At 45.6% G+C, this 23,656-nt stretch overlaps 1 protein-coding gene across 3 annotated transcripts; it reads left to right on the top strand.

Annotated features, from left to right (window-relative positions):
- Nucleotides 1-141: 141 nt before the first annotated feature.
- On the top strand, nt 142-23,372 carry SLC19A2 (solute carrier family 19 member 2). Of its 3 annotated transcripts, none has more exons than XM_042924973.1 (6): nt 142-531; nt 6,604-7,191; nt 16,821-17,043; nt 18,564-18,756; nt 19,098-19,239; nt 21,475-23,372. In XM_042924973.1, the coding sequence occupies exons 1-6, from the start codon at nt 334-336 to the stop codon at nt 21,601-21,603; spliced, it is 1,473 nt and encodes a 490-aa protein (XP_042780907.1). In that variant the 5' UTR covers nt 142-333; the 3' UTR covers nt 21,604-23,372. The 3 variants fall into 3 exon arrangements, with proteins under 3 accessions (XP_042780907.1, XP_042780908.1, XP_042780909.1); XM_042924974.1 differs by lacking the exon at nt 142-531 and adding an exon at nt 1,761-2,377; XM_042924975.1 differs by lacking the exon at nt 142-531 and adding an exon at nt 3,684-3,767.
- The last annotated feature ends 284 nt before the right edge of the window (nt 23,373-23,656 follow it).

The following is a 23,656-nucleotide window of genomic DNA, read 5'->3' as shown; positions in this document are numbered from 1 at the left end:
GCCGACCACCAATGGGAGAAGAGTCCAATTCCAGGCATCCGCCGCGATTGGCTCCGAGCCCGGGGGCGGTGGCGGCGGGGGGCGGACCCGGGGGCGGGTCTCGCTTTGGGGCTCCGGTGCTAACATGTGAGGCGTCCGCAGCCGCGGAGGACTGGAGTGCTGCCCGCGGAGGCCGCGGTTCGGCGAGCGCGACCTGGCTCCGCCGCCAAGGGCGAGGGGCGCCGCTGGCGGGTCCAGGTGCCCGCGCGGGGGCAGCGCCCGAGCATCACCGCGGCGGGCGTCGGAAAGGGAACAGCTAGGGGCCGGGCCGCGTCCCCGCCCTCCGCACCGCGAATGGATGTGCCCGGCCCGGTGTCCCGACGGGCGGCGGCGGCCACCGCGCTCCTGCGTACGGCCCGCGTGCCCCGCGAGTGCTGGTTCTTGCCCACCGCGCTGCTGTGCGCCTACGGCTTCTTCGCCAGCCTCAGGCCGTCCGAGCCCTTCCTGACCCCTTACCTGCTGGGGCCGGACAAGAACCTGACGGAGAGGGAGGTAGGCGCTGCGGCGGGCTGGGGGCCGGCGCGGCCGACCGCCGGCGCTCGGGAGGCGGCTCAGGAAAAGAGCGAGTGGAACGGCTCTCGCTCCCCGGAGGCTTTCTGGGCAGGGGTTTCTTGCCCTTCCGCAGCTGGCAGGAGGCTCGGGGCCGGCGCTGCGCTACTCCATGCCGTTTTTCTGGCGTCTGTTGGATTTGTGGGGCATGGCTCGTGTCGGGGTGGGGAGCCCCAGCACGCGTGTGCGGCCGGCGGCGTGCTCCTCACGCTGCTCTGTGTGGTTCAGCTCCTCTCCGCTCAGATTGGTCCAGCAGTTCCTGCTGGGGGCGGGAGGGGGCGCTGCGGGGTACTCGGATAAAACAGTGGAAACCGCCAGTTGTACTTTGGACAAAGGTTTAGTAAATGATGAAAGTAGGGAACCATGGGGTGCCTGAGAGGCTCCGTCGGTAAGCCTCAGACTCTTGATTTCGGCTGCGATCACGATCTCGTGTTTGCGGGATCAGCCCCGTGCAGGGGCTCTGCCCTGAAGGCGGGAGCCTGCTTGGGATTCTCCATCTCTGCCCCTCCCCTGCTCACGTGGCGCGCGCGCTCTCAAACTTTGTTTTTAAAAAAGAAGAAAGTAGGGAACCAGGTGCGGAGTAACCCCTGCTTTCGGAATGGATCTTCCCTCTCCTAGCCGCACCCTCCTCCTTCCCATACCTTACTTTGTTTACCTTTGACTGGATGGACGTGCTCAAATAAGGGCAGGACAGCAAACAAAAATCCATCACCTTAATTTGTTTTGACTTTTAATTAGGTGAGGCTTTTTGGATGTGCTCGAATAAGGGCCGAACGACAAACAACTATCCGTCCCCTTAATTTGTTTTGATTTTTATTTAGATGAGACGTTGTCCAGGGACATGCTGCCCCCCAGCCCCCAAATCCTACCTCCTGGGATAAAAGCAGATACTGAGATGGTGTCACGTAATTGGCATTTAATTACAGTTTGTCTTGCATGGTGAATTGTTGGTTCACAGATGTTAGTTTTGCTTTTCAACCACAAGCCTGAAAGCTGAAGCCTGGGTATTCTTTTCTAGAACACTACAAAGGGTGAAAGATGAGTGGGCATTTATTAGTAAGTATTTATTATTTTTCCTATGCCTGCTTTTCCTTCCTTCCCCTCCCTGCCCTAGTTGCTGTGAAATACTTCTTCCATTTAAAGTTTACTCTTCCTCCTGTGGTTAGTAATCACCTCTTTTGAGTAGCAACTCACCGTCCCTGCATAACAGGCCAGAGCAGGATATAATTATTCACAGTCCAGTTTGTTGTTGGCTTTGCCTTTCCGTTTTCAAGGACGCTTAGCAGGGAATTGAAAGTCGGTGTTGGATCCTGGATTGAGGGTTTCATTTGAATTTCTCATATTGTCTTACCTTCAGCAAGTATCACTGACTTTTACCGAACTTCACCTCTTCTGTTTCTCAGTCTTTTGGACCACTCCACCAAGGACTGTGACAGCTGTTCATTCCCTATTTGAAGTTGAACGTCGTTAACATTTTAACATTGTGAACAGAATAATTTTACAAGGAGAAAATGACTGCAGTAAATGAGAGAGGATGATTCTGGAGACCCAGAACTACCACTGACTCTGAAGCAGAAATGATACTTCCTGAGCTGCAAATAATGAAAATTTCATGTGAACTGCCATGTGATATGCACAGTCTGTTCACCTTGCTGGACTGAGGGCCACATGGGGAGAAGAAACATGCTCTCTGTGTTGATATTTGAAAGCTGATCTGTTTTGCATTTGCCCTGGGCCGAGAGTTATGTCATGTGTCATCATGTGCCCTGTCTACTCAGAGCCTTCTGGGGTGAGAGAATATGTTCACTGGCATTGGGGCCGGACAGGGGTGCTAGGGCCCGTAAATGTTTGCTGATTATGTAACAAACACCTAGCACATTCCTGTGCCTGCAAATTGGAGGAGGAGGAGGGCAGAGTTTGAAGAGAAATCTGGTGGTCTAGAAAGGAGTGTCATTTGTTCGTGAGTACCTTGGACCTGGGCTGATTCTGTTGTTGGTGCACAGTATGGCTCCGGTCACCCTCTCCAGGACCCTGGGTTTTTGGAATATCTAAGAACTGAAATAAATAGACAACTTGTTCTCCTTCCTGACTTAATGCTTGCTTTCACCAGTGCGCGGTTAAATGAAAAATGTTACATGACTTTTAGGCACAGTGAATGTCAGGCCATGGTCAGTGATGTTCTGAAGTTTGTATTTACCCCAGAAGACTTCAGAAGGGCCAACTTAGATCATCTTAAATGGAGCTATGGTTAACCAAGTCCAAAAGCAAAGGAAGGAGAAGAAGGACAGAATTTCCTCTATCTTTGCATGCATGAAGGATTTTCCTCTTAGATTTCAGGAAAAATGTTAACCCGTTTTAGGTACCACTTTATAAGTTTTAAACAGGTTAAAAATGGACTCTGTTCTAATAGTTGAAAGCCAGTCTTTTAATAAAATAGAGTTCCATGTCACCAGCACTGTTTTATTCTTTCATCGTTTTTAGCATGTGATTCGACATTCACCACCTTTCTTTGATTTTTTTTTTTTTTTTTTTAACATTCTACCTATTCTGTCTGGTATTCAGAGTCTTACAGAATTTGGCTCTTACCTCCTTGACAGCCTTAGCCTCTGCTACGTCTTTCTTCTTGCCTTCTTCCATGTGCCCAAGCTCTGTCCACATTAATCTTCTAGTCCAAAATCCAGTATATCCAGTCTCTCATCTACTAGCCTGTGCTCAAAGTTGTGATCTCTGCTTGGAATAAGCTTCCCCTACCTACCTGCTGATCTCTTTCTGTTAGCCTCTACCTTTCTTTTCCTTCAAGGTCTGTATTTCCTAGCTCTCTTACAATGATGTATGAATATATATCCTAATTAGGTTCAGAACAGAAGTTTTATGTTATTTTATTTTATTTTATTTTATTTTATTTTATTTTATTTTATTTTTTATGTTTTATTTTATATCCATACAGCTTGAAGTGTTGTGTAAAGAAGAGCTTATTAGCTACTTGTTTACTTGAAACCTGATTCTAAAATAAAGTCTAAATCGAATTAGAGCTTAAGATGAACATCTGTTCTCTCTTAACTTTCCGTATCTCAGAAAGAAAACGCAAGCAAACTCTGATCCAAAGACTGGGGGCAGGCACCTGACGATAAAAATCAGTTCCCTTTGCTCACATGACAGATTTTACCCGAGATAAGAAGGTATTGTCTAGGGTATGGACAATAAGAGTCTGTAATGTGTACATTTTTGCGCGGAGGAAGTTTCCCTTCAAGATTAAAAGTACCCATCGAAGAAACATTTTCCGGTGTCACAGTTTGTCGGTGGCAACATTGAAAGAGAAAGGATCTTTTGGAGACCCAGTGGCTAAGCTCTGGTGATTGTGTGGTCATTATGTCTTTGTGAATGCCCTATAAAAGCGCCTCCATACCGGTTGAAAAAGGCGCAGGCCATAGACGTAACCCTGGAACGTAGTCCATGATCAGTAACAGGTTTCCAGTTGAAGAGATGAGGCTTTTCAGTCTGGTAGATTCAGAATAGCGAGGTTCTGATCCTCCCTCTACCGATTACTTACTAGCTGTGCTAACTTTGGATAATTGACCTAACCTTCCTGTAAGGCCCAGTTTCCTCAGTTGTAAAATAGAGATAATAAAAGCATTTACCACTTAGGCTGGCTGTTTGGATTCAACGACACAATGTAGGTAAGGCAGGTATCGCAGTGTGTGCCCGTCAGCGGACGTTGCTATTATGATGCTGATAACACTGTGAGAGGGACATTCATTCATCCTGGGCTGATCTCTTTCACTGGAGATGAAATCGGTCTTGTATTTAGAATGAGTAAACAAGAACCCATCCCTTCCCCCACCGTCACACCTCACCCCATTTGCCTTTAATTTCATTACTACGCGGCCTTACAGGTTTGGCAATGTTACTTTTCCTCATCTTTATCTTTTTTTTTTTTTTAACGTTTATTTATTTTTGAGACAGAGACAGGGCATGAACAGGGGAGGGTCAGAGAGAGAGGGAGACACAGGATCTGAAACAGGCTCCAGGCTCTGAGCCATCAGCCCAGAGCCCGACGCGCAGCTCGATCTCACGGACCGTGAGATCATGACCTAAGCCGAAGTCGGAAGCTTAACCGACCAAGCCACCCAGGCGCCCCTTCCTCATCTTTATCTTAACCGTGGTTTCGCGTTAGGAGTGGATTCGACCCACACATATAAGCACTTTAGGTTGATATTTGAAAGGATGAGGGGCACCGGGATGGCTCAGTTGGTTGAGCAAAGCCTGCCTTTCAGAAAGCACTTAAAAATTGGGGCCACCGACCCAGACTTTGAAATGGTCATTTGAGAAACTGGCTCCCCTGTATCCACACTAGGACCTTGCTAGACCCTGGGGTAGGCGTAAGAGAGGGGAAAGTCTCCTACGGTGATTGATGCTGCAAGGGTGGGGATGACAGTTCAGTTGATTTACCTAGTTATGTTGTCCCAAAGGGTCTGCTTCAGCTTCAGTCCTCAAGGCTTGAGACCTGTAAATAAAGTGGAATGAATGATTTACATGTATTCTCTCACTTAGTCCTTGCAGCAGACAACCCTGTGGTTGCAGGGCTTACCCTTCTTAAATTTTTTTTTTTTTAATGTTTATTTTTGAGAGACAGAGCGAGAGAGGGGGAGACACAGAATCCCAAGCAGGCTCCAGGCTCTGAGCTGTCAGCACAGAGCCCGATGCTGGGCTCGAACCCAGGAACAATGAGATCGTGATCTGAGTAGAGAGCCACCCAGGCGCCCCAGGGCTTACCCTTCTTTTACTGATAATGGAGACTAAGGCTAAAGGGAACTAAAAAAAAAAAAAAAAAAAAAAAAAAAAAAGCCTTGCCTGTAATCACACAGCAAACGATGGGAGTGAAATTCCAGCGGGGTCTTTATGGTAGAACGCTTATTGTAAAGATACCTCTACTTTATCCCAACTTTAAAAATACATTAAAAAGAAAACAAAAACTTCTATTTTTTTTTTTTTCATATTTCAGGCAAGCAAAAAGAAAGACATCAAAGCTGCCTATAAGCCTGTCATCCACGGATAATTATTCTGTCAAGACTGTAGGACAGACTTATCCTCTTGACCTGTTCCCCCAAAGAAATTAAACTGAAAATCAGAGAAACCTAATCAAACAGTGGGATCAAGGCTCCCTATTCTGTGGGTAGAAGTAAGAATTGATGATCATTCCCAAACATTTATCCATTTCCAACACAGTTATTGAGCCACGTATCTACACAGCAGGCTAACTGGAAGGCCGTGGCAGGTCAACCCTTGAAGAGTCCACCCTTTTAAGGCAGTGGTCCTCAGCTCTGGCTCAGATAAAATCTCCTGGGAGGTCGTAAAGACTTGCCTTTGGCTGGGCATCCATATTTTTTAAAGCTCCACGGGAGATGTGCAACCACGGTTAGGAACCAGTGCTCTGCGGTAATTGGGGAGACAACACGTACAAAGCAGTATGGAGAGCTCTGAATGTTACAGTACATATATTACCTGCTCCAGCAAAGTCTTCCAGGATGAGGAAGGCTTTGAACTAGGCCTTGATGACTGGGGAGGATTTTCAGAAAAAGATCATGGGTTGGGTGCCTGGGTGGCTCACTCCGTTAAGCATTAAGCATCCGACCCTTGGTGTTGGCTCAGGTCACAATCTCCCGGTCTATGAGTTTGAGCCTTGCCTCAGGCTCTGCACTGACCGAGTGGAGCCTGCTTGGGATTCTGTCTCTCCACGCCTCCCCTCCTCACACTCATGCACGCGCACGTGCCTGCACACACTCTCTCTCTCTCTCTCTCTCTCTCTCAAAATAAATAAATAAACTTTAAAAAAAGAAAAATGATGGGGCAGAAACAGGGAAGTATATTCCAGTTATCAGAATTGCTGTCGAGATTTCTTCGGTCAGTAAGGATTTATCAGAGGTGTTGGTAGGTTGTTTTATGAGAATAAATGGTTACGAATATTCCCGTTCCGTTGATCTCGCTAATAGGTTTTTAATTTTCTCTTTTTATCAGGTCTTCAATGAAATTTACCCAGTATGGACTTACTCGTACCTGGTGCTGCTGTTTCCTGTGTTCCTTGCCACAGACTACCTCCGGTACAAACCCGTTATTCTGCTGCAGGGACTCAGCCTTATTGTCACGTGGTTCATGCTGCTGTACGCCCAGGGACTGCTGGCCATTCAGTTCTTGGAGTTCTTCTATGGCATCGCCACAGCCACTGAAATCGCCTATTACTCTTACATCTACAGTGTGGTAGACCTGACCATGTACCAGAAGGTCACGAGTTACTGTCGGAGTGCCACCTTGGTGGGCTTTACGGTGGGCTCCGTCCTCGGGCAGATCCTCGTCTCCGTGGCAGGCTGGTCCCTGTTCAGCCTGAATGTCATCTCTCTTACCTGTGTTTCGGTGGCTTTTGCCGTGGCCTGGTTTCTGCCCATGCCACAGAAGAGCCTGTTCTTTCACCACGTTCCTTCCACTTGCCAGAGAACGAATGGCATCAAGGCACAGAATGGCGGCTTTGTAACCAACACCACGGCTGCAAACCACCTTCCAGGGTGGGAGGACCCGGAGTCAAAAATGCCTCTAAATACGGAGGAGCCGGTAAGTGTGGCCTTACGTGCCTTGCAGCGGCTGCTCTGGCTGTTAGAGCAACGATGACAAAACAGACAGGAAAACCCCTCTTGCTAGCCCTTGTATTCATCTTGACTCAGTTTTTTTATCCTGGGTTGGTTCACTGGTTCATTCATTTATTGATTAAAGAGAGGGCAGATTTATATTAGGGATGGCCAATACATTCTGTCCTGGGGTGAATAACCTCCAAAGTCAGACCAGCACCACATCATACTGCTTGTGTCAGAGAGGTCTTAAGATGCCATAGCAGGTGCACCTGGGGTGGGGGGGCAGGGCTCAGTCGGTTAAGCGTCTTAATTCGGCTCAGGTCATGATCTCACCCTTCGAGAGTTTGAGCTCTGCATTGGGCTCTGTGTTGACAGCTCAGAGCCTAGAGCCTGCTTCGGATTCTATCCATTTCTGTCTCTCTCTCTCTCTCTCTTAAGTATAAATAAACATTTTTTAAAAAATTAAAAAAAAAATGGGGCGCCTGGGTGGCTCAGTCGGTTGAGCATCTGACTTTGGCTCAGGTCATGATCTTACAGTTCGTGGGTTTGGGCCCCACGTCGGGCTCTGTGCTGACAGCTCAGAGCCTGGAGCCTGCTTCGGATTCTGTGTCTCCCTCTCTCTCTGCTCCTCCCCTACTCACACACTGTATCTCTCTCAAAAATAAATAAAAAGATTAAAAAAAAATTTTTTTTTTAATTAAACAAAAACAAAAAAAACAAGCCACAGCAGGAGTTGTCTCTTCCTCATCTTTCTATCCCTGGTACTGGCTATACAAAGAAAGCCCTCTGAAATTTTTACTGCATAAATAGTTGAAATGATTCCAATAAATGATGAACATCTTCCAGTTTCTGAATTGACACCTAAAGTATTTAAGTTTAGAAAGTTTTCTTCCTCTTCTGTGCTGGAAGCGATGTTTGATATTCATTTTCTTTTTTTTAAATTATTCATTTATTTATTTATTTTTTTACGTTATTTATTTTGGTGGGGGGGTTGGGTGGGGCAGAGAGAGAGGGAGACAGAATCCCAAGCAGCACAGAGCCTGATGTGGGGCTTGAACTCAAAAACCACGAGATCATGACCTGAGCCGAAGTCGGATTCTTAACCAACTAAGCCACCCAGGCACCCCCTGATAATTCATTTTCAAATGACATTTCACCAGAATGGGGTAGTAAGGAATACCACAGAGAAGATAATCACAAGAGGAAAATCTAAGATGGGTGACGGAATACATATTAATTAAAAGTGTGGCTATGAAATTGTCTCTTAGAAGAGAGAGGTATGGCATCTGAATAATCCGTCCATCTGCTCTGGCTAGCCGGGAAGGTTAATTGCTTCCCCTAATCACTCACCCTTCTTTATAGCTTCTTATCTTTCCAACGGGTTGTAAGCTGTGAGGGGCAAGGTTCATTCCAACCATACCGAATTGGTCTCAGTTTTCATGGGACATGTTTGGAAACAAGCCTGTTAAAATTCTCACTTTGCAGGTGGGCTCTATCAGTCCTAAAACCATGCTCCCAGGGCCTTATAGGCTGAAGGAGAGGAGAGAGCCTACAGGAGGAAAGTCTTTGGCTCCTCCCCTGGAGTTAACTCAGATTGTTTCAATGTGGCATCTAATTACGTCTCTTCTGCCTACCGCCACCATTCACTTGTGGTTACCGGTTGAAACGTAGGTTTATTCATCCCAAAGAGCTTGAGCTTAGGTGACACTCGCTGTGAAACTTGGGTTACTGGGGCACCTGTGAGCAGCATCAGTCAAAAGACCAGGGATTAAGTAGGAATGAATTGCCAGTTTCTTCATGTTGGCAAGTCAACCCAGGGCTGATGGAGGAGGGAAAGAGTTAGAATCATCTGGAGTACAAAAAAGTAGAAAGCTGTAGATCTCGTGTAGTAGAAAAAAAAGAATAAAGATCCTTTGCTAATTGTTTCAAAGATGTGAAATGGCTTTAGTGGAAATTAGTATCCATATACATACTTATAATACCTGTATACATATATATCTTAAATATTAACATTGGTCATAGTTCTAAAGATTTTTATAGACCAGTAAGTTTTAAACCATTTTGAACATAGTAAGAAAGAGTAAGAAACATAGTAAGAAAGAAACACATTTTACATAGGAACCAGTACCATTCATAGGTGTGTATATATTTTAGATATAACTGAAGCAGAGGTTTTACAACACTTGATTCTGGTACGTTCCATTCAGTTTATTTTTTTTATCATGCAGATCACTGCCCACTAGATTGACTTTATTACCTGTTAATGAGCTGGAACCTACCACTTACAAAACACTCTGTCCTAGACCAAGACCAACTTGATGTTTGTTGTTTATACGCAAGATGTCAGTACTTGACATGCTGAAGAATTATGAAATTCTAGAGTTAGAAGTGATTCTACCCACAGGTCGCAGGACCATCAGAGCATCTTACAGTGACAAGGGACTTTAGATCTCATCAACCCTCTCATTTTAGAGATAAGGATTGGGAACAGAGATTAGTGACTTATGCAGAACTGCGCTGGTATACTCCGAAACATAACTAAAGAGCATATAGGAGACCCCCCTTGATCTGTACTTCATGAAGTCTTTCCCTGGGGTGACAGCATGGTGAGAACCATCGTGTTGGCTACAGTGTGGTAAAAGTTAGACTCAGGTCAGTTCCATGATATCCTTGCTTCCGCTGCTGACCCCGTAACAGGCAGTCGTGACTGCTGGACAGCTGTTCGGGGCCCAGACGATGCTGTTTCTCTTTCACGAGCCTGAAGGAGAGTCAGAACATGGCTGTCGGGGATCATAGTGCCATTTGAAGTTGACAAAGCCCATAACTGAACCATAAATCATAACTGTAGTAAATACAGTAAAAAAAGGGGTAGGTAGAAGGGTGGGTGGTTTGATCTTGATCTTCTGGAAAGGGAAGATGAAGTAGGAGTCAGAGCGATAGCCCTTGTCCGCAAGTTACCTTAAGGTGTTTGTGAGTCCTTTTCAGAATGAGCCTGTTGCCGTGGGGCCCAGCGTGTTGACATTACAGCAGAGCTGGTGATTTTCTTTCCTAAATAGGAAACGGGATTCCTTCTGTGCTTGGCTTGTAGTTGGATTTGCTTTATTTTAAATTGCTCATTCGCTAGAAATGATGTAAATTAAGCCGCTTCTTTAGCACGGGCCATGACACGTAATGAATACCTAATAAGTGACACCTGTTAACATACCTATACTTTTATTGGTAGACAGATACCCTTTGCTGTTAGTAAGCATTCGCGTTCTTGGCGTATGTCTGTGTTTGAGCTTTATAGAACACTGACTGTAGCAAAATTAGTGTTTCTACTTTGTATGCAAGTAAGATCATTTCCAGCAGCACACTATAGTGGGTTTCGAAGGAAGGGAAGTTGAAACCTGGGCTCTCGTACTCGCCAGCAGGGTAATCTTGGGCACGTTTCTTAATTCTTTGAGACTTAATTTCCTCATTTGTCTGTCTCCCTCACCGGGTTATTTCAAGTATTAAATGCCACAACGTAAATGAGGGAATGACCAGGTTACCTCTGGTCTTAACCTTATGAAAGATGTCACTAGAATCTGGTAGTGATTCCATACCACTAATTCTTTAACCGAGGCCACTCTTTTTTTTGAGAGAGAGAGAGGTGGGGGGAGACAGAGGATCCGAAGCAGGCTCTGTGCTGATGCGGGGCTCGAAATAACAAACCCTGAGATCATGACCTGAGCTGAAGTCAGACGCTTAACCGACTGAGCCACCCAGGGCCCACCACCCCCCCCCCCCCCCCCCCCCGCCCCGAGGCTACTCTTAAGTGTAGAATGTTAAACCAGATGGTCACTAAACTTTCCTTAGCTCTAGAATACTGAGTTTTATGAACTGATTGATCTGAAGGCACTTTCTTTCTTCTGATAGGTAAGGAACACATACTATCATAGAAGTGGTTTAATTTCAGTCATCAGCCCTTGACTTAAATCTTCACAGTTTAGGCATTAAACCCTATCTCCCCTCTCCCCCATATGTTTTCCTATTGTATATAGAATAAATTCGAAAATTCTCATTACGGACTATGGGACCTCATACAATCTGACCCTTTGCTAACCTCTCTGACCTTATTTCACCCCTGTGCGCCGCATGGCACTGACCTGAAACACAGCACTTATTCCCACTTTAGAACTTGGATCCGGAAGTTCTCAGGCAGGACTGCCCTTCATTCTCATCTTCATGGCTGGTTCCTTTATGTCAACTCAGGTATCAATTCAGAAGTCACTTTAATCACTACTTGCCAGTCCATTACCCTGTTTATTCTCTTCATGGTATCATTCTTACTGTCAGCTGTCTTGTCTGTGTGTTTATCGTCTGTCCTTCTTACCAAAATGTCAGTTGAAGGAGGACAGGGACTTTTCTGCTGTATTCCCAGGATCTAGAACATTGCCAAACGCGCAGTATGGGCCCTCGTCAATATTTGTTGGTTGCATAAGTGAGTCATGATAGAGTACAGAGGAAAGGAGCATGTATTGAGCACTTGCTGCATACCGCGCAGTCCTCATTTAGTTCTTCCAATAGCCTGTCGAAGTAAACATTCATTTCCGTTTTGTAGCAAAAAGCCTAAGGCTTAGAAATTGGTTCCATCTGCAGGCAGGCAGGTGTGTTTCTGTCGCGCTTCATCATTATCGTCTCAGCTCTCATTCATTTTAACCTGGGTGCTGTGCTAAGTACAGTGGGACTGTACTCCCCTTAACACTGTGGGACAGTGTGCTAAGAATCTTAGGTTCATGAGCTCGTTTAATTCTTACTAAGACTGTGTTGTAGGTGTCACTGTCCCCATGTTACAGTTGAGGGAACTGAAGCGTATGTCAGATAACTCACCCAAAGGCACCTAGAAAACAGCACTGTCAGAATAAACCCAGATCAGGGCACCTGGATGGCTCAGTCGGTTAAGCGCCAATTTTGGCTCAGGTAATGAACTTGCAGTTCGTGGGTTCGAGTCCCGCGTCGGGCTCTGCACTGAGCTGAGCCTGGTTGGGATTCTCTCTCTTCCTCTCTCTCTGCCCCTGCGTGCTTGCTTGCTCTCTCTTTCTCACGCGTGCTCTCTGTCTCTCTCAGTAAAATAAACCCAGATCTAGTTGACTTCAAAATCCTCTATAATAGAGACCCCTATTCCTTGGTAGAGAAATAACTCCAAGTTTTGTTATTTTGTTTTTAAGACAGCATCAGAACCCCTTTTTTTGAGTGAAATCTGAAACCACGTGCCCATTTTGATAAACAAGTGAGCTGAGCCTAGGGGTGGTGTGAGTAGGCCCAACTATGGAATATTGCTTGGTTCTCATTCCACTGAGATTTTCCTAGCATTTCAGGGAGAAATGGCCTTTATTTACCTAATTTCAGGAATCGCTATATATATATATATATATATATATATATATATATATATATATATATATATATATGAATGAATGACACACACACACAATATACAGCTAATAGATATATCATCTGAATAGGAAAAAAATTTTTACTGATTTTATAAAAAAGACTCCTTCATTTTTTTAATGAAACAAAACAGAAAACTACATAAAAAGAATTCAGAATCCTCTGAACTGCTGCTCCCAAAGATTACCACTCTTAATAGTTCAGTGATCTTCTTCCTAAACATCTCTTTCCATATACACATGTGTATGTATTCATAGGTATACATTTTAAAGTAAATGAAATTATAATCTACATGTAGTTTTGTAACTTGATGGTTTTTTGTTTTTTGTTTTTTGTTTTTACTCAGTGTTATATAATACTTGCTTTCCGATGTCTTTTCATGCAAAATAGCTTTCTTTCGGAATCCAAAGAAATGGAACCATAATGGTGCAAGTGACTGGTGGGAGGTTTGTGTTGGGCTGGTAGTCTCCCCCCAGGCTGGCCCTGAGCACAAAGCCACAACTGTTGTGTAGAAACTTGTGTGAAGGACATAGTCTGCCTTTCGACCCTCCCTTTTTCCCTTGTGGTCACAAACCGTTCCCTCTGGATGTCTCCAGTGAGACCCCTGCCAATGGGTATGTCTGAGTTGGGATGGAGGGGAGAGAGTGTGTACATGGCTGCACCCCCTCCCTGTTACAGCTTAATGCCCTTGAACTTCAGGTGTCATCTCCCCCTGAAAAAGAATAGCCAAAGACAGGCCTCTAAGCCAACTCTTAGCAGGTTGTTAACGCCCTAACTTCAGGTTTAGGAACTAAGGCTCTGTGAGCCTACCAGGCCAAGGCAAGAATGACTATTCTTAAATTTTTTTTTTTTTAACGTTTTATTTATTTTTGAGACAGGGAGAGACAGAGCATGAACAGGGGAGGGTCAGAGAGAGGGAGACACAGAATCTGAAACAGGCTCCAGGCTCCGAGCTGTCAGCACAGAGCCCGACGCGGGGCTCGAACTCAGACCGCGAGATCATGACCTGAGCCGAAGTCGGCCGTTCAACCGACTGAGCCACCCAGGCGCCCCAAGAATGACTATTCTTGGAGCAAAATAAGTGCACAACGGGCCAGAGCAGGAGAGAGAGTGTCCTAGAAGCTTTTGATGTGTGGCGAGAACTTTACTGTTGCTAAATTGCAAATATACTACAACGGCATCTTCTCCCGTGCTTTTGTTGCTTCCTTTGCCTAGAATGTTCTTCATTATTTCTCTATTCACATCTGTCTCCCAAAGTCTATCTCAAACACCAATTCTTCCTTGATACAGATTTTACTTTGTTTTGTTTCTTGTCTTGTTTCTTAATAACAGATGTATGTTATTCCCATCAGTTAAGGCTCACTCCATACGTTTTTACTATGTTTCGGATATTGGAACATCACCAGCAGAGGAAACAATGATAGTCCTCTTGTCATCAGGAAAATACGTTTGCTGTTTGTAGCAAGAGTTAGTATCGGGACTGTGTCCTTCAAAAGCACTTAATAAAAGAAGCAAATGCGCTCGAAAATTTCCACCCCAGCCATTGTTTTTGGCTACAGATGAGTCTCCCTCTGCCCAACGGGGCTGAGAAAACAGGGTATTCTGTTTACAACTAAAGGTCCTCGTGCCCCTCAAGACACGTGGCCTCCAACCAGCAAGAGCAGGTTGAATTGTGCGGCTGCCACCGATGTATTTACAGATCTGGCACGTGGCTCCTGTCACACATCCTGGCGCTTATGTGCTGCTTCACGATGAGGTCCCCTTTGCTCCATTTGGGTTCTCTCCTCTTCCCTTCCCGTGTTAGCCACAAAAGTGTAAGTTCCCATCGCTCAGGAAGTAGGGCATACTTGGATAAATTAGACCTTAGATAGGAGTTAGAGACTTCTCCTGGGGTGTCTGGGATTTCACGTTGTCTTTGTGGCACGGTGTGGGGATGGCACATAGCTCGGTAATGCCTCGGTTCGCCCCAAACGCGGTGGCTTTATTACTTCATTATAGTGGTAGTATTTCCCATTGTACAAGCATTGGGTGATATAAAATATAAAAAGCGTAGGAAAGAATATTAAAATCACTAATCACCTTACTACCCTCTAGGTAGAGAACTGCTGGTAATATTTGGGTCTGGTTTTTCCTAAGGTTTCTGTCTCAACCATTGCTCTACAGTGAATCGGTCAGTTTTAAGGATAGGAAGTTCTCACTGACAAACCCTAACTGACCAGTGATTTAATAAGGTTACTAACGGTTGCTTATTCTGAACGTCGCTTGCCACCGTGTGGGGAGATGTGGGGTGGCATCTCGCTTTGGCTGAAACATGCGGTCTTTGGCCATCTTTCTACCTTCACCTGGTAAACAGTACATCGTTGCTGGGTTGATTACATGCAGCTATGCTACTGTTCATAAAGCACTAAAAGAAAAAGTCGTACTATATATATACGCAAACGTGCACACACACACACACACACACACACACCTCAGAGATTTTGCATGTCCTGTCCCAGACCACCGCAATAAAGCAAACATTGGAATAAAGCCAGTCAAATGAATGTTTGGATTTCCCAGTGCACCTACAAGTTGTGTTTACATTATACTGTCAGTGTGCAATGGCAGTACGTCTGAAAACAAACAAACAAACAAACAATGCATGCACTTTAGTGTAAAAATACTTTGCTCAAAACTGCTAACCGCCATCTGGGCTTTCAGCACATTGCGATCTTTTTGCCGGCTGCGACTTGTCCGCCAGCACCTGCCGCCCCACCTTGCATTGTACGTGGTGGAGACGGCTTCTTTCCTTGACCCACGCGAGCCAGCCTCTGCTGGCTTCACGCTTTTCTTCTGCGGCCTCTTCAGCTCCCTGAACCTTCACAGAATTGAAGAGATCGCGAGGGCCTTGCTCCGGGTTGGGCTTTGGCTTTGGCTTAGGGGCAACACTGTGGCTGTTGGAGCTTCTATCCAGGCCACTGAAACTTTCTCCATGTCAGTGATGAGGCCATTTCACTTTCTTGTCAATTGCGTGTTTCCTGTAGTAGCACTTTTGATCTCCAAGAACTTTTCCCTTGCATTCACAAACTGGCTACTGTTGGGCACAAGAGGCCTAGCTTTCTGCCCGTCCAGGCTCTCGGCTTGCCTTCCTCACTGAGCTTAACCATTTCTAGCTTTTGATTTAAAGTGACAGACGTACGCCTTTTCCTTTCCCTTGAACCCTTCGTGGCCACTGTAGGCTTATTCCTTGGCCTCATCTCAATATCGTTGTGTCCCAGGAAAGGGGGAAGAGGAGGGAGACTAGCCAGTCGGTGGAGCAGTCAGAACGCACGCGACTTGCCCTGATTAAGTCGGCCGTCTTCTGTGGGTACGCTTCATGGCTCCCCAGAACAACAACAGTAGTAACTTCACAGGTCACCATAAAAAATGTAATAGTAATGAGGGGCGCCTGGGTGGCTCAGTCGGTTGAGCGTCGGACTTCGGCTCAGGTCGTGATCTCGCAGGTTGTGAGTTCGAGCCCCGCGTCGGGCTCTGTGCTGACAGCCCAGAGCCTGGAGCCTACTTCCGATTCTGTGTCTCCCTCTCTCTGCCCCTCCCCCGCTTGCGCTGTCTCTCTGTCTCTCTCAAAGATAAATAAACGTTAAAAAATTAAGTTTGAAATCTCGTGGGAATTCCCAAAATGTGACGCAGAGACATGAAGTGACAGATACTAGAAGAAACCTGGCTCTGACAGGCTGGCTCCACACAGGGTTGCCACAAACCTTCCATTTGTTAAACACACAAATTTGCAAAGTGTAGTGAAGTGTAGCACCATAAAATGAGGTAGGCCTGTATATACGCCATTTATATGCATAAAAATAGGGGCACCTGGGTGGCTCAGTCGGTTGAGCGTCCAACTTCGACTCAGGTCATGATCTCACAGTTCATGGGTTCGAGCCCCACGTCGGGCTCTTTGCTGACAGCTCAGAGCCTGGAGCCTGCTTCGGATTCTGTCTCTCCCTCTCTCTCTCTGCCCCTCCCCTGCTCATGCTCTGTCTCTCTCTCTCTCTCTCCCTCTCCAAAGTAAATAAACATGAAAAAAACATTTAGATGCGTAAAAATAAATAAGCGGTTGCCTTTCACAAGGAAAAAGACAAATAGAAAACCGGGTCTATACAGTTGCTTTCTGTAGTCGCCTTCACAGTATTTGCACCTTTCTCTCCGTTTGCTGTGAAGGAACCCACGCCGGAGCGGCTCCTCGTGCTGAAGGTCCTGTGGGATGACTTCCTGATGTGCTACTCCTCCCGGCCTCTGCTCTGCTGGTCTGTGTGGTGGGCCCTGTCCACCTGCGGCTACTTCCAGGTCGTGAACTACGCACAGGGCCTGTGGGAGACGGTGATGCCCTCTCGCGATGCTGCCATCTACAACGGCGGCGTGGAGGCCGTGTCCACCCTCCTGGGTAAGCGGTGTGGGGCGGCACACTCCCCCGGAGGTCAAGTCCGCCACGATCTGATTTTTCTCTCCCCTCGGGAACTGGAGGTGACCCCCAAGGCCTGGTTTATTTGTTTTGAGCTCTGGCTTTCTGATTTAGGGAGAAATTCAGCAGTGCTCCAGTTGTGGGTGGCCGTGATTCACAAACTTTATACCCTGTCGGGAAACCCAGCGTACTGGTTTGCAGAATTGTCCTCCTATGCGGGTTTGCGCCATCTCCGGGTGTTTTGGGCGCTTCCGTCACTTGATGTGACGCTTGGGAGTGGCGTGATACAAGTCTGTGACAATAACTAGCACACGTTGAGTGGTAATATGTACCAAATGCTGTCCTAAGGACTTTAGGTATATTAACTCAGTCCTCACAAAATTCCTGAGACAGTTACAGTTAGTATCCCCATCTTACGGTTCAGGAAACCCAGACTGATAGGTTAATAACTCGCCCGAGACAGTACAGATGGTACCTAGTCGGGTTAAGATTTGAACTCAGAGCCTGCGTCCTTGACCATTATATTCTGTCGTCCCGTTCTAATTTGTTGGCCTATCTCATACGGTTCTTTTTTTTTTTTTTTTTTTTAATGTTTATTTATTTACTTTGAGAGACAGAAGGCTAGAGAGAGGGGCACCCGGGTGGCTCAGTCGGCCGAGCATCATCCGACTTCGGCTCAGGCCACGATCTCGCAGCTCGTGAGTTGGAGCCCCACATGGGCTCTGTGCTGACAGTTCGGGGCCTGGAGCCTGCTTCGGATTCTGTGTCTCCCCTTCTCGTGCCGTGTGTGTCTCTCTCGTCTCTCAAAAATAAATAAACGTAAAAAAAAAAAAAAAAAAAGGCAAGAGAGAATCCCAAGCAGGCTCTGCGCTGTTAGCACAGAGCCCAATGCGGGGCTTGAACTCACGAACTGTGAGATCATGACCTGAAATCAAGAGTCTGGACGCTTAACCGACTGAGCCGCCCAGGTGTGCCCCCTCATAAGGTTTTTAGACGGCATTCCGTGCTTTCTGTAAACACTTCTGACTGTGTCTGGCACTTAGAAGGCACTCTGCACATCTTAGCTATGGTTACCAGCGTCATCGTTTTCCCAAAGAGAGGAGATGCCCTTTTGCCATGCTCTGGACTGCTGCTCAGGCAGGAGGAGAGACCATCCCTCCCGCCGTGTCGTGTGGTCAGGCCGGAAGCAGCGGCTCTCTTTGACTCCCGCCTCTGCGCCCGCCTCAGCACCCCGTTCCTTGGCGGCACCCCTGGGTCTGCGTCCTCCCGTCTCCTCGCCAGCTGCTGTCATTCGGTCTCTTCGTGGTCTCTCAGTGGCTCCAAGTTACTTACTCCGTCAAGTCCCAAATTCTCTGCCTTTCCAGGCCCTCCATAATCTTGAGCTACCCTATTTGTAAGTTACGAGATTTTAAAAAGTAATAACCCAAGCTGAATTTTTAGTTGATTGAAATCGCGTTTGTGGAGCAAAATAACTAGAGAGCTTTTCTCTCTGCATTTTGTAGGTGCTGTTGCCGTGTTTGTAGTCGGCTACATAAAAATATCCTGGTCCACCTGGGGGGAGATGATGCTGTCTCTGTTTTCTCTGCTCATCGCCGCCGCGGTCTACATCATGGATACCGTGCAGAACATCTGGGTGTGCTACACGTCCTACGTCGTCTTCAGGATCATCTACATGTTACTCATCACTATAGCAACGTAGGTGTTCTGACTCAAGGAAGCGCTAGGAAAAGCTGTGACAGGATAAACTTCTTGGTCTCTTCACAAACCCATGAAAAGTGTAGGTTCTCCTCCCAAGGGAGCCTCGAGGGCGAGGTTCATTTACGTCCTTGGTCCCGTAGTCCTGCTCTGTTCAGATGCCTGCATGAGATTTACAGCATTTGGCAACAAAGTGCCTTTCACTTGGTTGGGAAGGGAATTGCCCAGCAGCAGAAAGAAGGGGCTGCTCTTCATAACTGAAGCAAAAGTCGTAACTACCTGGGGAGTAATTCCTGTGTACTCATCCTTTTGTGTTTTGTTTTGTTTTGTTTTGTTTGAAGTTTTCAGATCGCTGCCAACCTCAGCATGGAGCGCTATGCCTTAGTGTTTGGTGTCAATACCTTCATTGCGCTGGTCCTACAGACCCTGCTTACTCTCATCGTGGTGGATGCCAGCGGCCTCGGCTTAGAAATTACCACCCAGGTAAGAGTTGTGTTTCGACACGCAAGGTGTTCCAGTCATAACGGCAGGTGATCAGAGTGACCAAGTCGAGCATGCCTACTGCGAGCCCGTTCAAACAGTACAGACAGATATAAAATAAAAAGTAGGAGTGTTCCCTCCTTCCTTTGGCCAACCCCCGTCCTGCGTTCTTTTCTCCCTGGAGGATGGTGGGACCGTCATCTTTTTGGCGAGGACCTAGAACGTTTTTGAGCGTCACTCGAGAGCCTGACAGAGGCAAGAAGTAATGTTGGTGCCCGCCCTCCAGGCCGAGCTTTTCCGCTGCCTCATCCATCATTTCCCTCCTTTTTTTTTTTTAATTTTTTTTTTTAACATTTATTCATTTTTGAGAGACAGAGAGAGACAGAGCATGAGTGGGGAAGGGGCAGAGAGAGGAGGAGACACAGAATCCGAAGCAGGCTCCAGGCTCTGAGCTGTCAGCACAGAGCTCGACGCGGGGCCTGAACCCACGAACTGCGAGATCATGACCTGAGCCAAAGTCAGACGCTCAACTGACTGAGCCACCCAAGCGCCCCCATTTCCCTCCATTTTTAATTCTGTACGTGGAATACTAGCTCCTGTGTGTGAGATGCCCTGCTTCGACTCATCCTTCTGAAGGCTCCTCCCTTCTTTATTAAAAATGCCGCCCGCCCAAATAGCAAGGTAATGACTTCTGATGAACAGCAGTAAGATTCTTAACATATGACCCATTGAGAAAACACCTGCACAAACGCCCAAAGCCAGCGTGGACACTCTTATTCATTCTGGAACCGTGTGTCGTGTGTGCCTTCATGCATTGTGAGTTAGTAGGTGGGGCTTGCTCTGTACTTTGGCAGAATGGGCAACTGAATCAAAAAGTGCCTACCCCACCCCCACCCCCAGCCCAGCCCAAATGATTCCTTCTCCATTATTCCCTCCACACTTAAGATACTAGTTTTCTTTCGATACAGAGACCCAGCACGTTAGCAGTAATGAACTTTGTACTGAAAAATCTAAAAGAGAAATCATAATCACAGTTGGTAATGTGCACTAAGTGCTTCCTGTGTGCCAGGCACTCTAGAATTTTACAGAGCTGCAGGCAGGATTGGACATCGAGAGAACGAGTCTGAGAGATGTTAAGTAACGTTCAGTGTTGTTTAAGGTCACGTGGTCAGTAGTAATGTGGCAAAGCTAGGATTTAAACCAGCTTCAAGACCTAATTATCTCTCCCTGGATGGTGGTGCCTCAGAAAGGTGGGCGGGGAGTGGGGGGAGTAGAGCGGGAGCGCATTACTTTCTGTTTCCCAGTCACTACCAGCAGTGAAAAGCTTGAGAGGACTTCTCAAGGGTTAGGCGCTCAGATTTGGAATGGAGGGTGGGAGAGAAGCCAAGTGCTTGTCATCCTGCTGTAGAAGCAGCGGGTTTAAAAATACGGAATTACAGAATTTTGCAGGCTGTGCCGAAATTCGGCCATGATTAATTAACAGGTTTCCTATAGGAAAATGTATCCAAATTGTAAAGAGTGACACTCTTACCGCACAACCGAGCCAGCTTCTAAGTACGTCGTGAGTTATTTTCAGAAGGTGATGATGAAGATGTTGGTTAACTATATAGTCACCTTAAAATACTGGCCTAGAGAAGATTCTTACAAAAAGTCATCCTACGGCGGAATACAGTAGACTCTCTACTGCCCTCCTCTGGGGAGGAATAGAAGTTCTTTATCTTCAGAATTTGGCCTGGTGGTCGTACTTTAACCTATCAGCTTGAGGGAAGAGACCGTGATGCAATGGTAACAACAGCAACAAAAATAAAAGCAGTTTCAATTATAACAACAGCAACAAAAATAAAAGCAGTAGTATTATCAGCTTTAGCGTTGTGTGGATAAACACACATGATTTCATCCCTTCCCAGTGACCCAGTAAAAAATGGGCGATATTGTGACTTCCCGTTTTGTAAACGAAACCCAGGCTCAGAGATGAAGTATTTCGGTCAGAGTCACCCGGCTCGCCGGGGATGGAGTCCAGATTTGCGCCGAGGCGGTCAGGCTTCAGTACGACCACGCTGTGCTGCCCCTTGCGCTGCCCGTGCCGGGCACATCGTGTGAGCACACGGTGTTTTTTGAAGGTTTACAGAGACACTGAATATACCTTTAATCATAGGAGGTGTTTACCTATATCCAGTACAATGTCTCCTCTTGTAATCGATAATTCTCTAAATTACTTCTTTTCCCTACCCCTTTTAGTTCCTGATCTACGCCGGTTATTTTGCACTCATCGCTGTGGTTTTCCTGGCCAGTGGTTCAGTTAGTATCATGAAGAAATGCAGAAAGCAAGAAGACGCGGAATCGAGTTCTCGAGTAACCACTTTGTAACACACTGCTTAGCAGACTCTGCACAGCAACTGTGCCTGGACATATTTAATTTTTTAGTATGTAGACGTGTTTGTGAACGTGCTTTTTAAGGCTTCAGAGCAGCCAATTGACCCTACCTTGTGCTCCTAGAAATCCTGTTTAGGGGAGTCAGAGGCGAAGTTTATCTGGCGGATTATTTATGGAAGCTAATTGAAGGATTACTGTCTTCTGATAACAGAAGTGAACTTGATTTTGAAAGCCGGGTACTCAAGAGCACTCAAGCAACACGTGGCATTTATACTTGACGGTGAGTCTGGTGTCTCAGAGGCCTGGTTCGGGACCGGGGCTCTGCGGGCCACAGGATACTATGTTCCAACAGCATCTGTGTCTGTTCGACTTCACACTCGTATCTCTTTGTTACTCATGTGCATTTGTGTTTCTACACATGAAAGTTGTTTTTAATCACCGGCAATATTTGCTCTGGTTTGGTGTTCTGTCCTATTGGGAATGTGTGTCATTTCGAAGTTTTAGTTGTTTTTCAAACACTTGTTGTACGAATGTTCTCAGTTTCCATCTTGACAATTTTGTATTTGTGTAGATTGTCTTTAGAAGTACACTGTTGCGTTATTCATATGCTTCCCAGAGAAGCTCTTTTAGTTAGAAAATAAGGCAAGTTTTGAGGCCTGCTGATAAATCGAAATGAAGACACCTAATCAGAAAACTTAAGTTCTGTTTGCCTATCTCTTAGCCTTGAGTATGAAGGACTATTAATCCTATAAGGAGAAGATCATCTATGAGCTAAAGATACCACTAGCCCAACCAGCTCATTTTGTATTTGCACTCCCTTTTATTTCCAGAATAAAATGAGAAGTCTTTTTTTTTTTTAATATCTTCATCCCTATTTATAGTTTTTATATGCTTTGTCCTTCTTATCCAAGATCAAGATGTCATTAGGAGTTAGATTTGTTGGATTATTACGAGGCCTTTTCAAAAACTGAGACTCTTTTTGATTATTTCAATGGGACAGGAACTAGGATAGACCTGATTCCTGCATTTTGTACATTAAATCTGCCTTTGTTTCGAAGGGCGGATCATCTTGGAATATCTGCTTAAAAATAATAATTGCTAGTGGTTCCATTTCCAGGGTACTTGGAAAAAATGTTGTGTGTATATTTAATTCTGTAATTAGTCTACCAAGTGGCTGCTAGTGTATGTGAGTCATGATAGCTATTTGAAAGCCAACTTTGTTGCCTTACCTTGAAAAAAAACCTAGGTTAATTTATTTAGAATAACACAGGTACACAGTGTGACTACTAGTTTCAAGATGCCGGAATTGACATATTTGTTTAGTGTAAGCGGCAATTCCAGAAGTAAATGCAGATGAGTATAGGTCATTTGCCATTCACCTTCCCTTCTGATCAAGGGAAGGAAAAGAACACTAAGGGAACGGGAAGCGATGTTATGAAAGTACAGCCTCTAATTTTATACCTTATCTTTGGCTTTGCTGCGTAGGGAATTGTTCACTCAGAAACAAGTAGAAAAGTGATGTTCAAGGGATTTTATTTAATGTTTTTTAATAAAATGATGGTACAATCACATCACTCATGTTACCAAAGCAACATTTCCCTAGAATTCAATTCAAAGTTTGTGGTGTGCAGCTGGAGCCTTGACTTATCGAAGACAATAACAAGGTCGTCTCCTGGCCATATTTATAGAACGCCCAGACCAGTTTGCAAGTTGTGCTGTGTGCAGTTTTGCAGAGAAGTGAAAAAAAAATCTGTACATTTTATCCAACTCTGTATAAATTATGAAATTATTTTTATTAAATAAATATTTTACATCCTATGTTCTCTTTTTTAGTCAGATTATTTTAAATGTATTTGTTTGCTTCAGTGGGAGCTTTGGTTTACATATTGAAACCTTTTCATTATAAGCCTTCCCTCACCTGGCCTTGGTATTTAACCTTGTTATCCTGTTCATTCCTCCCACTGCTTTGTGATCCTTACCTTGACTCCTCCCCCTTATTTCTGTCATTTTCCCTGTTATTTCTAGCACCACACTGCACTGTTTGTTT

Source organism: Panthera leo, chromosome F3 (genome assembly GCF_018350215.1).
Source record: "Panthera leo isolate Ple1 chromosome F3, P.leo_Ple1_pat1.1, whole genome shotgun sequence".
NCBI lineage: Eukaryota > Metazoa > Chordata > Mammalia > Carnivora > Felidae > Panthera > Panthera leo.
Note: the sequence above shows the minus strand (reverse complement) of the source record. Positions and strands in the feature narration are given on the sequence as shown.

Bases quoted from the DNA above. Each gene is read 5' to 3' on its own strand.
- SLC19A2 (XM_042924973.1), top strand. From the start codon at position 334: ATGGATGTGCCCGGCCCGGTGTCCCGACGGGCGGCGGCGGCCACCGCG. The intron at 532-6,603 runs GTAGGCGCTGCG...TCTTTTTATCAG, and splicing joins AGAACCTGACGGAGAGGGAG to GTCTTCAATGAAATTTACCC. The intron at 19,240-21,474 runs GTAAGAGTTGTG...TACCCCTTTTAG, and splicing joins GCTTAGAAATTACCACCCAG to TTCCTGATCTACGCCGGTTA.